General features: G+C 38.1%; 2 protein-coding genes across 6 annotated transcripts in view; one reads left to right on the forward strand and one right to left on the reverse strand.

The window, feature by feature from the left end:
• The window catches only part of mcph1 (microcephalin 1), a 37,787-nt gene that overhangs the window by 12,072 nt on the left and 9,429 nt on the right, over window positions 1-16,286 (forward strand). For all 5 annotated transcript variants that reach the window (XM_085477881.1, XM_085477877.1, XM_085477876.1 and 2 more), the window contains 3 exons: window positions 2,034-2,071; window positions 2,187-2,349; window positions 2,424-2,501. In XM_085477881.1, coding sequence (XP_085334007.1) covers window positions 2,034-2,071; window positions 2,187-2,349; window positions 2,424-2,501 — 279 coding nt within the window. The remainder of the gene's footprint in view (window positions 1-2,033; window positions 2,072-2,186; window positions 2,350-2,423; window positions 2,502-16,286) is intronic.
• angpt2a (angiopoietin 2a) lies at window positions 3,851-15,644 on the reverse strand. Its single transcript, XM_085477874.1, has 9 exons — window positions 15,147-15,644; window positions 11,840-11,995; window positions 10,842-10,963; window positions 10,496-10,734; window positions 9,969-10,096; window positions 8,802-8,903; window positions 8,008-8,174; window positions 6,786-6,916; window positions 3,851-4,980 (listed from the first exon to the last, which is right to left on the reverse strand). Exons 1-9 carry the CDS (start codon window positions 15,411-15,413, stop codon window positions 4,808-4,810), a joined length of 1,485 nt encoding a protein of 494 aa, XP_085334000.1. The 5' UTR covers window positions 15,414-15,644; the 3' UTR covers window positions 3,851-4,807.

The following is a 16,286-nucleotide window of genomic DNA, read 5'->3' on the forward strand; positions in this document are numbered from 1 at the left end:
AGCTTATACTTATTAAATACAACTCAGATATTAATGGGACCTTTGCTCTTCTTTTGTCTTACACTTCCTACCTTTGCGTGTTCTCAGATATCTCACAAAGATGCAGTTCTTTAAAAGATCATATTTTGGCATTGTCAGTTTACTTTGTGATTTTATGTCTAAGGCACTAAAGCTGTGGATGTACACTTACTGGTCTCTTTGTTAGGTACACCTTGCTAATACTGGGTTGGATCTGCTTTTGGTTTTTGCTTTATTTCTTCACTGCACAGAAAAACAGCAAGATGCTAGAAACATTGCTCAGAGATTTTGGTCCATGTTGACATGATAGCATCACATAATTGACCACATTTATCAGCTACACATTCATGTTGTGAATCTTGCGTTTCGCTACATCCCAAAGGTCCTCTATTGGGTTGAGATCAGGTGAAAGTGTTGGCCATTTGAGCACAGTGAACTCATTTTGTTCAGGAAACCAGTTTTAGCTTTGTAACATGGCACATTACACGGAATCACTGACTTCTTATCAATTCACATCCCTACTCAGAGAATTTCCACGTTCTGCGACCCTTCTCTGTAAACCCTCTTCTGGCACCAACAATAGTGCCACTTCATCATCTTTCTTCCCCACTCTGTTGCTCAGTTTAAACAGATGTACCTATCAAAGTTGCTGGTATATCATCCCTATCGTTTTCCTAGTTTATTATAGGTTAAACAACTCTCTAACATGCTCAAGAAATATTATGTAAACCTCACTAATGTTCATGTAAATTATTCTGTGTTGCAGCAAGTAATAACCTGGCTGTTTTATTGTTGTTGGCTCTCAGTGGATCCAGTTGATCTCTCCGTGATTGTCTGAACTGCTTCATTTTAACTTTGTGCTGAATAGTTGCCATCAAGGAGATCTAGTCATACTGAGAAGAATTTCCTTCATTTGTGCTGCAAGTGTTTGTGCTCTGCTGCTTTGCTGGTTCACACCAGCTCTTTGTCAGAGGCTAATTCATTCTCATTGCCCTTTACTTGTGCCAGAACATGACCACTGCATAAGATAGAGTTTCTTTAAGGCTACTTTCAGAGTATCTGCACATACTTTCAGTTGTTTGACTTGGCTTGAAAGAATTTAAAATGAGCTTGTTTCATCAACTTTTTTTCCCCAGTCATTTAATGTCTATAAAATAAATTGCAATATCAAAATAGTGACACAACTACTGACTGCCTTCCCAAGGGGCCTTCTTGGTGATAATGTGTTTTTTGACCAGCATGGTGTCAGCTCGTGGACGGTTTTGGCTCTACTGTTCTCAGCAGACCTTAACCCCTGACTTCCAGCTTGGTGGGGGCTGACATCAGTGTGTGGCAGGAAAGGTCTGGTGGTCCTGTTTGTGGTTAGGTGTTTGTGCTGCTGATATTTTTCTGTATTAGTGCCAGGCATGTGGTTAAATAGACCACATCCACCAGGCTGTACATTTACTGTTGTTACAGTAGTCAGCGTCTCTGAAAGTGTTTTTCATCTTTCCATGGCCTTGATGTTTTTGCATCAATGCTACAAAACATTCAGCTGGTTTGTAAAAAAAGTGCATTGCCACTGAAAGAAAAACTCTTTTACTTGTTCAGTGCTGCATCATTCAACAAAAATCAAATTACAATATTTACACACAAAAGAGATATAATGCGCAGTTTCAGTTTCCTGGTCTCTTTGTGTAGCTGCTGCTTGGCTACTTTAAAGTGAAGATTGTTGTTCACAGATTTCTCTCTTCCTCTCTGATTTGTGTCCCTATTAAACACAAGCCAAGAAACAAATGAATCCAAATATTCATTTTTAATCAAAACGCTGTATCTACTCCACTTATGCTTGATTGCCAAAAATGTGATGGCTGTTCCTGTAACACTAAGGATTATAAGTAGCCAAGAAAAATACAAGAGGTGTGAAACCAATGAACACAGACATTTCAAACATTTACTGGCAGTGTGTGGTTGTCATTTATGTGAACACAGATTTGTTCATTCTTGTAAGCTTTGTGGGTTCATGTTTCTTGCAGGCACTGAGAACACTCGTCATGACAAGCATGCCTACTGAGTAAGTAGGCATGTGCTTCTTTGAATACCACCAGCTTCATATTCTTTAATTTTATTGTGTTAATTAACAAGTTGGTAAAAGAAGGCATCTAATTCTTATTATTCGTCTCTTGTAGGAAGCAGAACACAGTGGTTCAAGTGGTGAAAGCACTCGGTGGTTTTTTAATTGTTGACTGTGTTTGTGAAAGCACAACTCATGTGGTGTCTGGGGAACACAGGCGGACTCTCAATATTTTGCTGGGTATAGCTCGTGGCTGCTGGATCCTCTCATTTGAATGGGTACGTGGACATTTGAAATTATTTCAAAGTTAAGATGCAGGGTGATTCTGTCTTATCTCTAATCTTTTGAGTAGATACTCTGGTCTTTGGAGCAAAGGCAGTGGATTCCAGAGGAGCCGTATGAACTTTCAGATCAATTTCCTGCAGCACAGGTAAGTTCAGAACTACTCAAACAGTACTAGTAAAAGGGTCTTTGACAGATTTACTACCAGCATTGAGTTTACAGGAAAGCTTTTTATTTTTTCCAGTAGGGTAAAAAAAGCTGTATCGTCTTATCTTCACATCGTTATTGGTTTAACTAGTTCAAAATCCTCTTGAGATTAAAGCCTTTTTCAGATATGACTCAACAGTATTAAATAATCTCTTCTCCAATTTATTACTCTCCAAATGCAATAAAAGATATTTTTTATTTTTCCAGGACATATATTTTAGAGATTTTAGTGGCACCTTAAACATAATCTAGAAAGCATTCCACTCATGCTTTAAGTCTCATTACTGCCAGTCATCCATTTACAGTAGGCTTGTTTTTCCTAAAGCATCCTGTGTGAATTGTGGATGTTGCCTCTTCCTGCACTTGCCATTCATGAATCACTGTCCTGTCCTGCCCTGCAAGGAAAGACTTGGGGTCTTAATGTAGACGAATGTCAGCATGTTTCCTCTTAAAATTGCCTGATGGCTTTTGTTGTGACAGATCAAATATTTTATATCCCCATGGCCTTTTATCATTTGGCACACCACATGCTTCCCTTTTTCATTCAATTCTTGTGGCCTCTATTGTGTGGTGTGGTGCTCCTTCAGCTGTGGCCAGTTAATCATAGAAACAGATTTTAATAGTATTGTCTTTTGTTTTTTTTTATTCTGTCAGATAATTTGTGATAAAAATTTGGTTCTCTTTTGTTATTTTTTATTTATTTTATTCCAAAAGCATGTAGCCAGGTGCCATTTTTATACCAATTCAAATCTTTGTAGCCATGATGGATCTACTCTTAACTATCCCTCTACAGTCTCTGCATTAGGCCAGCAATAAAGTGGTGTAAATCAAATGATCAAGACTACTCTTTACTAGAATAAGAGGAGGTTTGCATCAGTCTAATATCTCTTGAAATATCGTTACAAACTGAATCAGTTTATCTATATATAATGCAGCACGTGAAAACTAGGCTTAAGTCACTTTTTTATATTTCTTACAGTTTGAAAAATTCTAGACAAACATCCAAAAATGGATTTAAATAGTTTTTTGGTTTATTTTTGTATGAAATTTTACGACGGCAAACACTGGAAAATCTACTCTGTTCTCGATTGCGTCATTTCCCTGATGTTTTTATACATTACTTATTACATTACTCAACTGTCGTCTTGCAGTCAAGTTTGTTGCTCTACATCTTTCAATGGCTTTTCTCATTCTAGATTACCATCAGTAGCTAAACATGCATTGGTCCTTTGAGGCTTTAAATCCGAAATGTGCAGCTGAATCTAATAATGGCAACAATAAAATCACAAGTTTGTAGCATGTAGAATTTATTGTGTATTGTGGAAAAGATAAAATGACAGAAAGATTTGAAAGATCTTAAACAACACTTTAGCTGTATGGCAGATCAGCATCCACAAGGCTGTTTATTCTTTGTCACATGACTTATGCTTAACTATTATGTCACCCACTACAATGCAGAATCAACCTCTCTGCCTTGTGGTTGATTTTTAACATTCAATATCAGGTTTATAACAGCTACTCAAGCATTACATGTCCTAGTCTCCTAAAGCCAGTGTTAACTGGTGTCCAATTTTTCTTTGTTGTAGTTTGTTGTAGCTTCAAAAGAACCATTACATAAAAATGCAGATTAAAAAACATTCCCAGTACTGTAGAATTATATTAAAATAATTAATTTCCCTTCATGTGCAATAAAATTAATAACTAGCAATAAGAAATCTCCTTTCTTATATGATAAAGTTTAAAACCAACCTTAAAATCTACTTATAAATTAAACAACAAATGTACATATAATCTCTATAGCAAAACATTGTTATCATAAGAGAAACATTTTGTGGTATTTTTACATTAACATTTACATTTTGAAAAATGTTGACAATGCAAAAAAAAACTTTCACCAGATGTTTATCAGCATTTTGTACCATCGTCTCTATTATACAATGACATTGGCAGCTGTTTTTAAAAAATAGTTCAACTGTTAAAGTGATTCAAAGAAATTAAATGAATCTGATAAGCTAGCTGAATAGAGCCTGACCGATATTTTAATATATTTTAATATAACTCATTTTAATTACTATTCAAATAACTGTAAATACTACAGCTATGTGTATTGCTGTGACTCTCCATATTTCAAAATCTACCACAGAAAGATGCACAAAGGTGTATAAAAATATACGCACAAAGTGTTTTGGATCCCTTGAGAATTTTTATTTTTGGTCTTGTTGTTCCCATTTTCTTTAATCTGACTGTTCAAAGGGAACCCGAGAAGTCTGCTGGCCTGATCATCATTGTAGTGGTCTTCAGTGAGTAGCCTGAGCCTTTCCAGTAGTACCATTTGATTCCATTGAAGCGATTGGCGTTTTGGCCCTTTTGGTAATACATCCCATTCAAGTTGGACGGACCACAGGCATCAAACCACCAGCCTACAATAGAAAAACATTATTAATTTAACTGTTGTGTACTTTTTTTAGAGGTGGTAAGTTTGTGTTTAGACACATTACAACTAATCTGCTTGTTTAGATCCATTATACAAAACAACAGATTGTAAGGACAGTTATGTCTAATGTAGGCTTGAGCTGCCTACATTGGGGGTGGGGGGTCATTAATGTACCCTGTAAAGTAGTATTGCTTGAGGAAATTTGTCAGATTTCTCAGAAGCCAGTCCGGAGGAGCAAATGGCCTTGTGAAACTAGCGTAGTGCCCATTTGGGGAAAGTGTAAGCAGGTTATTTTTCTAGCTAAAGTTCATAGATTTCCTCTAAACCTGTGGCAGGCAGGCAGTCATAAAGTTACTGTTTTAAGAAGAGGGCAGCTATATAAGGATACGGTCAGTCAAATCAAATGTGTGTCTGACTGCGTGTTTAAAAAGTGACTGTCCGGAAAAGGTAGATGCCAGGTTTCTCAAGAACTGCTCATCCATTTGGGAAACCAGAGAGAAACAAAAAACAAAACAAAAACCCCAGAATTAAGTAAAGAAAGCGGACCCAATGTCTTTATGGAAACCACTTCGGGTTTTTAGAGTGATTACTTTTTGTGGAAGTTAGAACATTTTGGCCGGGCCTCATTTTTAAATTTTAAACCCATTTTAAAGTTAAGGTTTTTTGTGTTTATGGCGCTCCTCACCCACTCATCTGAAAATCCTTGAACTACCCACAGCACTTACTCTCATACTCAGCAGCACACATACAGAAGAACTTTCAGACAGATTATTAATGGGGGTTTTTTAACCCTCGGCCTGACAGACGATCCATTTTATGCTATTTAAGTAACCATACGTCCATTATCATTTGTGATAGAGTCAAAATTCAAATGGTTTCAGAATGAAGTGAAGACGTGCTTTTGGGATATTTGGTGTATCAAGGTAGCACAAAGCATTCACAAGGTACTGCTGTCTGAGCACCGGCAGAAAAATAAGCTCCACCTAGGTTTTACCATGTGTGCTTCACATTAGCAAAACTCCTCAACTATTTCTGCACTAGAGAGAAAATTTATATGGTTCCTGAAAGATAAGAAGTATTTTGTAATTTACAAAATACAGCCAAAATTACAAAATAAGACCTGACAGGCTGTAGAATACTTGGCTGATAAAGGGTTAAAAAACTTGTTATTTTTGTGTGTTGTTTTGAAAGACATTATAGTGAGAAGTGCATTTAGCCCCGTTTAGATCCAGATTTATTGCATTCATTAGCATTTTTGTTTATTTCAATTTCATGCTTGTAATGACAGATCCCACTTTTCTCTTTTTGCTGGACCAGTGCCCCTCTGTTACAATTGTGTATAATGTGCTCAAAGGAGTCCCCTGTGAGAGACCCCTCATGGGAAAAAAGGATAGGGTAAGGGTTTGTGTGTTTTCATGTTCACTTGGCAAACCCCAGTACTGAAGGAGGCAAACTTCTGGCAGCTGAGTTACTTTACGGGGAATGGACGAGGACCTTTAAGCCATCAGTAGAGAGAGGGAAAAGCTCTGTTCCCAGGCTATTAATGTGAGCCATTGTAGAGACTGAATTCCCCGATGAGTTGATCAGTGATTAAGTCTGAGCTAATTGTGCTCTTTGACACGACTACAAAAGGATGGCTGCCCTTAAATTGGCCTTAAAGATTTTTGGGGCAAGTGCCAAGATTTTGTATGGATGGGAATTTGTTCCAGAAAATGTCCATTACTGATTGACACGTTTTTATTTTTTAATTTTCCAAGCTAAGGCATGATATTTACAGTAGTGTGTTCCTACCTCCTGTTGTCAGTTGTGAACATTTGCAAACACATTTGTCATGGTCTGCATCCTTTGTACTGAATTCACTTCCTGGCTGCCCAATGCTGCTTATTTTGCCTGCCGTTCCGCTGTAGCCTTTAAGGTGTATCCTGTAAAATGGAAAAGGGAAAATGAAGGAAGAAGAGGAAGTCTGTAATTTCTGTTCCTCAAAAGGCATTGCTCAACCTCACTTATGTACTTCTTCGGCCTAACAGCAGAAGAACAGAAGCCAGCGCTATTTAATTTTGTTGATACTTGTGTCTAGCAAATATTTAAAAAAAAACTACTTTTATTTTATGACAGTGAAGTTTTTTTGTAATGCTATTTGTCTGTTTTCTTTTTAGTTATCCGGCATCGCTGAGCAAAAAAGATCTCAACACCAAATTAGAGTAGAGTGGAGACCTCAATAAAGCTGTGTTGAAATGGGACATTTCAAGCTCTGATTGTCAAATTAAGCTTCAGGTATAGAAGTCAGCTTTGATTGGAAAGCAAAAACATGTTTGGAGGTTGTCTTATTGTCAGGAAAGAATGTCTGAAAAACTGAGGCTTTTAATGTATTTCCTATTTTTCATGTACTGAAGAGCTTTAGTACGTTTTCTTTGGGCTGATGCCAGTACATCAGGATCAGGAAGTATATAGTGTTATACAGCATGAAACACTATCCAGGGACATTTCTAGAGTGGGTCCAAATAGTAGTTGTTGTTCAGCAGTTAAAATTGTATAAATGATAGTGATGAGTGATGAGGTCAATCAACTCAGTAGTCTTGTGTTTGTCAGTAAGGTAAAGGACGCATACTTGTGATGATCTAAAAGTTTGCATCCAGAGTAGCTGAAAACATTTTAAAATATTACACCCATACTTTTCTAATGCAGATTCAACTTGATGTTCACGTGTTGGAGATTGCACTCTGCTGCATTATGTTGAGAATATAGCTTGTTTTGAGGCTACTAGCTTCTCTATATTTACATATTTAATTTCATTGATGTTATCTTGGCTCAAAATTAGCAGCAGTTTTTAGTATGTGTTAAGGATAGCAGTCTTCAAAAGTGCTTTCGTAACAGTGTATAACTTGCTGATGGGCTTTTTTGTCCTTAATAACTTGAGCTGCACGAGCAAAAACATTTTGCTGCTCAAAGCATGAAATTTAACAAAATATTAATTACTTGCCACTTGGGGCCTGATAGATTTATTTCAACATACTTGTAATTTTGTGCTTCATTGTCAAGAGAAAATTGGTCGTATTGTGAGAATCCAGAGTTTCCTTCCCAGTCACTCAGCTGGATCCTTAATTTGTAGGACTGTTGATTTGACAGTCTGGAGACAAATTCATTTCCTAACCAGAATTCTCCAGAAGGTTCTCCGAATCCCTGAAAGTACACAAAAGAAAAGTTATAAAACTGTGTGAATGTCCTGCAGTCATTGCTTTTCAGTTTAACAAGGAGTACACCAATGGGAGATCAGAATGTGCTACATTTTTGACTATAACATTAAAAGTTATTTTTCCTCTGAATATAAAATATTTAATCTGTTTACAAAATCCAATTTAAGAAAAAATCACAAATATTCACTTTTACAATAAGAAGTTAATGAAAAAACCATGTCAGTTTTAACTACGCTTGCATTCATAGTGTCAGCCCAGTTGTATCCTACTTGTCGTTGTACAATTTCAGGGGCATTGGCTGTAATAACAGTGGAATTGAATATGATACTTAATGACAAAGAGCGAAAAATATGTATAGCCTCTTTCTAAAATGTGAGGGGGTAAATGCTACTATTATTTTCCTGAACAGAAGATGGGCATTGCTTCTCTGTGTTAGTGATTACGGTTTGTTCCTTCTTTGAATTACCTCAGAGGAGACAATCTCCAGCTCCTTAAAATATAGTCAATGGCCCAAACCAAATCTGACCACTGTTGGGCTGTTTGATTTGGAATGGAGGCCGTAACCTGGGTAATATTATTTTTAAGGGAAGAATTTCTTCCTCGAAGCTTTTACCTTTTTGTACTCTTGCCACGTACGGTGAAAGTCAACACGGCCGTCAAAGCGTTTTTGTATAACAGTCCAGCCACCTCCTTCTGTCTCCATGTCACAGAAAGCCTACAGACACAATGAAAAAAAGAGGAGTGAAAATTTATTCAAATATAATCCTCTGTAAACAGTGCATACTTATTTATATTTTGACCTAGATAAAATAAATGTGTTCTAGGTTTCAGAAGTGCAGTCAGAAGTTTTAAAAAGTATCTAAGGAGATCACAGTTGTAGCTCAAGCATGCGCGTTGCTGATAAAAGTCAATGAACGTTTTAAGCTAACCTCGCTGCCCTTTTTAAAAGACAAAACTGAATTTCTCCTAAAGCAGCATGCTCTGTTTTATTAACTGATAGGTCAGATCATGCCTGTGTGAATGTTTATGTACATTTTGAAGATTTTCAGTATGTGCTGGCACTGATACATGTGTGACGTACGAGTGAGTGATTTTTAATGATCTAAAAAAGTGTGCCTTACCCATTTATGGCTCAGTCACACGAGAGAAAAAATAGGATGGCAACATCCTTGTCACTAGGAAGGCAACTTGTGTCCAAACAGTCATGATCCAATTGGGACTGACTTCACTCTCCAACAGATTAGCGAAGGTTTGCAAATAATTGCTGCTTAATTTATAAATGTGTATGGATTGCCAACATATTTCAATCAGTCTGCATCAATGAGCACAATTAATCTGCAACAGGGGACTCAACTGGTTGAAATAATTTCTGTTTCCAGTCTACTTGAATTGCTTTTTATTGCTTTTGCTGTGTACGTAGATGGCACCAAATTTAAGAGTTTTGTGGATTTTTCACTGTTAACTGCCGTATTGTCACAGATTGCATATAATCATCAACTTGCTGTTCAGTCACAAAGTAATAGCAGACCGTCTTTGTCTTATTTCTGTTTTACCGCAATCTTGAGGCTCCAAAGTTGTTTTAAAGACACATTGATTGCGAGTGTTTGCAGATTTTGCCCTCATCTTCAAAGCAACCTTTTCAAAGGGAACAAGTTTAATGGGCATGGTTGCAGTCATTTTGTTTGTCCCATACCCACCAACCACTGTTTTTTCTAGTATGACTGTAGCATGATAATGTAGCATAAAACCAGCTGAAAACAGTCAGTCAGGCCTACTTTACCTTAACCTCCATTGTACTGTTGGGTAATGTTAGCGTGTAGACACCACTGTTGGTATTTCCTGATTTGTAGACGGCAGCACAGTCCATGAATGTAGTAGGTGTGTCCCGCATCATGACAGTTTTAGGACCTGTAGAAGAAATTAACTTTTTCATTTTAAACAACTCACAGCTGTATAGCATTTAGCTGTCAGGTTGTGCTAAGCTAATATGTTTGGATTATGATAAAAGTTCTGCATGTTTCTTTAGTCTCAAAACGTAAAGTTTAAAAGACTTAAGCTGATGGGAAACAGCTAGCCTAGGTAGTATAAAATCAAACGAAATAGCAACAGCTTGTAGCTTCATCTTAACTGATTTAATGCTATTGGTCTCGACTTTTACTTTTACGTCAAGCTGTCTCAGCCTACATGTAAGGTCTACGGTCGGACCCCTTAGCAAATGTAGGCTGACATAAATGCTACTTAAAAGACCCCCTACTTGATCTTTCATTTTAAAAGAGGTTACAATGGCCTGATGAGGGGCTGCCTCACCTTGAGCGGTGCCAGAAGCGATGTTAGAAATGAGGTTGTTCACAGTGTCCAGTAGCTCCTGCTGCTGATACTGCAGGGCTGTGTTGTTGGTTGAGACTTTGAGCAGTTGCTGCTCCAGCTCACCGATGATAGCCGTCTGCTTCAGTATCAGAGTCTGGAGCTGCTCCTTTTCTTCTTGAAGCGTCTTCATCTCCACCTGCCTCTGCTCCTCCATCTCTTTTACTTTCTTCTCTAGAAAACTGAGGAGAAGCATGCAGGTTCAGCAGGTAGCTTCTTCATTGCCTAAATACTGCTGCTAGTGAATTTGAAAATTTAAATTTTTTCCCATTTTGTTTGCTTTCCTCACCTGTTCTTGTCATTCAGTTTGTTGATGTCGTTTGTTTGGACAATTAGTTGCTTTTCCAATTTGTTGGTTGACAAAGAGTTTTCAAGAAGCTGGCGCTCAATCCGAGTTGTATGATGAATAACCTAAAATTAAAAGAACGAAATGAAGCACAGTGTCTTAGCCATATCTCATTATAGGTCATCCATTGATTCTGTAGACTTGAGATTGTGCTGTAAATGTTTTGTATTGTCTTTATGTCAATTGGTTGCCAATATCCTAAGAATTGGATGGACCCAAATGAAACACTCTTTTACTTTGGATATAATGAAATTAAATATTATTGTGCTTTCAGGTTTAATACAACAGCCAATTTCCTGGAAATAAAAACCTTTAAACATGTAAATAAGTCCTAAATTTAATAAGAGTCAGAGATATCAGTCAAGAGCCAATCTGGACATGAATCTTTGTATTTCGTCACGTTGATCAAGTTAAACTGGGTTTGCGCCTGTGAACAAATAACCATTTTAAAATGGAAAAAAACATGACAGGAAAGAACAGCCAAGTTCCAATACAGCAGACATACCTGAACAAGGGGAAACTGAGAATCCACGTATTTTCACAAACCTACGTATTGAACTGCACATGGGGTTGGGGACCTTGCCACCAATTTCCCAGTTCGGAGGAACTGAACTCAGCAAAAAGCAGCTTGTTTACATGGATCCTAGCTGTGTGTCTCCAATGGAGCTGTTGATGTCTTTGAACAGACGGATGTCTGATTGTGACAAACTGATAGACCCTTTCTCTGGGAATACAAGTGTGCTAATAACAGGAAATGCTGTACAGTTGGCTCACATAAGGTCATTGACGTGTAGCCACAATAATAAACTGACGCCATCATGCCTGTTTTTCTCTCTGCTTAATTTTTTTTAACACTTGCAAACGATAATATTTATTGCAGCGTTTCACTGAGTAGGCTGTTATTTCTGCTTTTGAGGAATAAACAAAATGTGCAGTTTCACCTGTGCCTCCACATTGGTCAGTTTCCTTGTTTGCTCAGCAGTTTGACTTAGCAGGTTTGTCCCGATTTCAATCATTGTAGCGGTGTGGTTGTGTACAGCAGTCTGTTGGATTTGGATCATGTCCTGCTTCATGCTGTCCTGTATGTAGCTCTCAAGCTGCAAAAGAGAACGATGATAATTAGGTTTAGACAGTTTTTGTGAGCTACCGATTCTCTTCATCACCTGGTCATTTTGTTGTATATAATCCTGTGTATTAGGGGTAATACAGAGGTCTACATATTGACATTAGTATGGGACACAGAGATTCTGTTTCTCATTGGTTGTGGACAAGCAAGAAATCAGGAGTTAAATAAAATGTTTCTCATGAGCTAAAGCTACTTTCAGGTACTCGCTTATTCACAAGAGGTCACCACAGCAGGCAGCTCCCTTCCTAACGCAACCCCCAAAGGGATTTGTGTCTCCTTCTGGGATTTAACGGGCGCTAACCTGACGCTTGTTTTGTGAATATGTGAGCCATTACACCTGCCTCCCTAAAACTGTATGGACTCTGATAATATATATTTTTTATAATCTGTAACCCTAATAAATGTAAGTGCTCTGTGTATTTCATTAGTAATGTGGATGATAATGTAAATGTCGGAAATAGGACGATAATACAGTGAAAACATGCACCAAGATTGATTTTTAAGATGGGACCACAGGGATAGAAATTTACAAAGGTTGCCCATCATGAGGCCTTTTCACTGAAAACCTGTCTCGTTTCAGTGTCAAACATTACGTAACCTTGCCCGTGTCAAACTTCTTAATGATTTAGGGATTTGTTCTCGTCTACCTTACTGTATTGCCAGATTTAGACCCAGACTAATCATTAAGTTATTTCCTGCATGGTGTTCCTGAGTGGCAATCAGGTCACACGACTCGTAAACAGGATGGAAGTGCTGAGTGAGAAGTTACATCCTTCATGACAGTGTGCAACTTGTGTGCAACTGGAAACCAGCGTCAGTCGAATATCGATGTTATCTCCTCTTAGTTTGCATAATCACTGTTGTTATTTATTCATCAGTCAGAAATGCAACGGCAGACATTTTATTTGACTACTAATACTTATGCTAAAACAACCAAAGGCTGCAATTAGTGCTGATTTTGTTTGTCTTCCTCTCTTGCTGTCTAGTTTGTTTATGTTCTCGGATTCACGCAGATATGTGGAAGGGTGTCATTTGAATTGTTGGCAGGATGTCCCATTGATAGTCAATGATCTAATCAGTTGTTTACTCTGTGTGCCTCAGAGGCATCAGTGAGGCAATGACTGTGTTCCTCAGTCATGTGACAGACATTTTTTCTCCAGCTGTCATCAGTTGGTGCGGCATGAATAGTACTTTCATTAATGAAACGAGTACACTCTAATAATAAAGCACAACAAACCTACTGATTTGCAACTTTTTCTTTTCTAATGTGCAACTTTATTTAAAGACCCCCAGTATGCTTATTTGACTGCTGTGAAGTCCTCTGCATAGATGGAATTGCTTGTTTTTTCAGATTATTTTCTTTTCGTCTAATCTCTTCCATCCATCCACCAAACCATTGATGGATGGAGGTGATGATGAGATTTATAACCTCAGTGAGGCAGGGCTGTGAGGCATTCATTCAAACATGAAGCAGGCAATATTTCAATTCACCTTAGCTGCTTATTGTTTTTTAGGGTTACATGACATACATTTTTCTCAGTGGAGCTTTTAATGAAGAGTTAAAATAGAGTTTGAGCGCTCTGGAAAGCTGTGCCTGAACACGCTCTCACCTGCTGGATTAGATGAGCCTGAGTATCTTTTGCTGTTCTGATGTTGAACAAATATGTCTCTCTTACTTTATTTGCGATGACGGTGTTCACCTCACTTTTAATACACACAACAAATTTCTGCTTAAAATTACTAAAAAGTCTCCCTACAGCTATTGGGTAGCAAAGTCATTGTCACAGTCAGCACAGTTTCCAAATGACACTTCAGTGTCATCAACTGCTGTGAGTTTTCAGTTATTCATTATGGCAGAATTAAGAAATACATTGGTTTGTTTTGTATATTAGTATATGCCTTAATACTTAATATGACATAGTGCAGCTTTTTCACACCTGAGTTGTGAGTTCTTCTCCCTAAAGTGTTAATTTGAGGCAGACATGTAACAGATGAAGATAAGGGAGTCGTCTTCTGTGCGCAGAGACTGATGTGAAACAGATGAAGTGCGCTGCTCCAAGTAAAACCACATTTTTAGTGCCACATACTTAATTAGCAATCTTCTTTAGTCTGTAAGAAATATCTGGGCGATCAGTACATTAGACGTGGCTTTGGATAAATGTTCGTTTGTATTGTGAACAGGCTGTGATTTCTGAGGCAGCGCTTGAGTCTTTGTGTGAGTATAGCGCCATGTAACGGATCAGGGTTTGTTTTATGTTACGAGACGGGGGTCGTGTCATCAAACTGTGAGATGCTTTTTGTGTTTCTGGCTCGTCTTGTTTCGTTCTGATCATTAATCACACTCAGAAAAGGCCCAGGAAAAGAAACATCTCGCTTCTTTTGCTTGAACATGTAATGGCTCAGTAAACTGAAAGGAAAGTGTGCATCCACTCGTGTGGACACCTGCGCCTGCAAGTCTTTGTCAGTCCGGGTTGAATAAAGGTGTCTCACCGACACTGAGCACATTTTTTTGTGTCAATTTCAAATGTCATTAAATCAAAATAGATTCTCAAAGAGCCTTTCATCCATTCATCCATCCATTTTCCCAACCACTTATCCAACTTAAGGACGTGGGAGAGCTTTCAGAAGAGTCTTTCAGTCTTACAAAAACAAGTTTTGTTTTGTTCTTTCTTTTTTGTTGAATATGTGGTTGTTGGTGCTGTGATTTCTTTTAACTGCTTCTATGTAACTACACAGTGAGAGAGAAAAAACTGTTCTTGTTTTAATTTGGTCCGACACAATGAGCCATTCACCACGTGAAATGTGCAAGTTTCACATAATCATCTGTTCCACCCATAAAAGTATATTTGATACTTGCACGTAAGTGTAGAGGCAATATGGTGAGAGAATAATTTACTAGTCTTTGCCCACGTTGGGACAAAAGATCGGCATGAAAGTATCTCCACTTTGACACCCCTGTGGTGACTCCTTCAGCTCTTCACCACATTTTGTCCTCTTTCACATCATTGCAGTTTTTGGTACCTACGGAGGCTTTCTGTCATTACTCTTAACTTACTGCGATACAGTTTAACCACTGCGTTTAAATTTCTTTCACTGATGTCAAGGGTGTGACACAATTTTACCTTAAGCAGCCACTGCGTGTTGTTCTCCATGCTGATCTCCAGTTGTTCCAGCCTCTGAATTGACTCGTTGTCCGTAGGTCCGTCCTTCTGGACAGGATAGTTGTAGTTGTTATACTGAGTTTGGCAGTTATCCTGCTCAGGCAGCAGAAACGTATAGCTGCAAGGGCCATTTTGGATTTGATATTGTGTTTTCTCAGCAGCACTGAATCCAGTTCCCAGACCAAGGCACAAGCTTAAAACTAGTAGGTCCACATTCAGCATCTTCATTGTAGATCGAGTTATGTTAAACTTACAAATAAACCCCCTTGGATTTTCAAGGTTTCTTTAATCTTATCTCTATCTGATTAGATATCTTCTTCCAGCAGCATCCAAGTGTAAACAGCTCTCTTGAGTTTCTGCAGGTTCCTTTTATTACCTCTCAGTGGTAGGAGGAGAAGAAGCCATCAGGAATGAGAGGTAGTGTGTCCTAAGGTTGATGGTGCCAGACTGCATGTGCTCGCCTTTCATTAGACCCCTGACCACTTGCTATAGTGCTTTAAACTGTGAGTTTAAACCACACCCCCTTGCCTTTGGCCAGTCAGTGTGAAGAGCACTGAAGTAGAGATTCCTTTCAGTACACGCTCGCTGAGCAACACACAGGAGCAGATGCACAAACTACACATCTTCTACTATATCCTCCACAATACCCACATGTTTTTTTTGCTTTAGTTGAACAACTACTCAGGATGCAGCTGTCCACCTTCAGCACACTCTTTGATAGTAGCAGCGTCCATCCCATTCATTGAAAAATGTTTCCCGGTTTACAGCAAGCGCCCTGAATGGGAGATTCAAAGGAAGAAGTGTCCATTTCAACTTTATTATTAACCATTTCCTGTTTTGTACATATAAGCAGCACCTACATTAAATACACTGTCCTCTTTTTTTTTTTTTTAAATAAAATTGGTTTATTTGATAAGCTCAAAATTTCTTAAAACTCTAAATAGATTTTCATTTCATGTCATTTATTATTTCCCAGTGGTTCAGAGTGGCCGTTTTATGACCTCCAATTAGAAAAACAAGATGGGTTTTTTTCATTTGCATCTACTTCAGAGTTTAAATGACATTAGCAGAACCATGATTCACAAGTATAATGAAGCATTA

The sequence above is a fragment of the Copadichromis virginalis genome, linkage group LG13, assembly GCF_057382275.1.
Source record: "Copadichromis virginalis isolate Kocher_CV1m ecotype Utaka linkage group LG13, C_Virginalis_male_GT1.1, whole genome shotgun sequence".
Lineage (NCBI taxonomy): Eukaryota > Metazoa > Chordata > Actinopteri > Cichliformes > Cichlidae > Copadichromis > Copadichromis virginalis.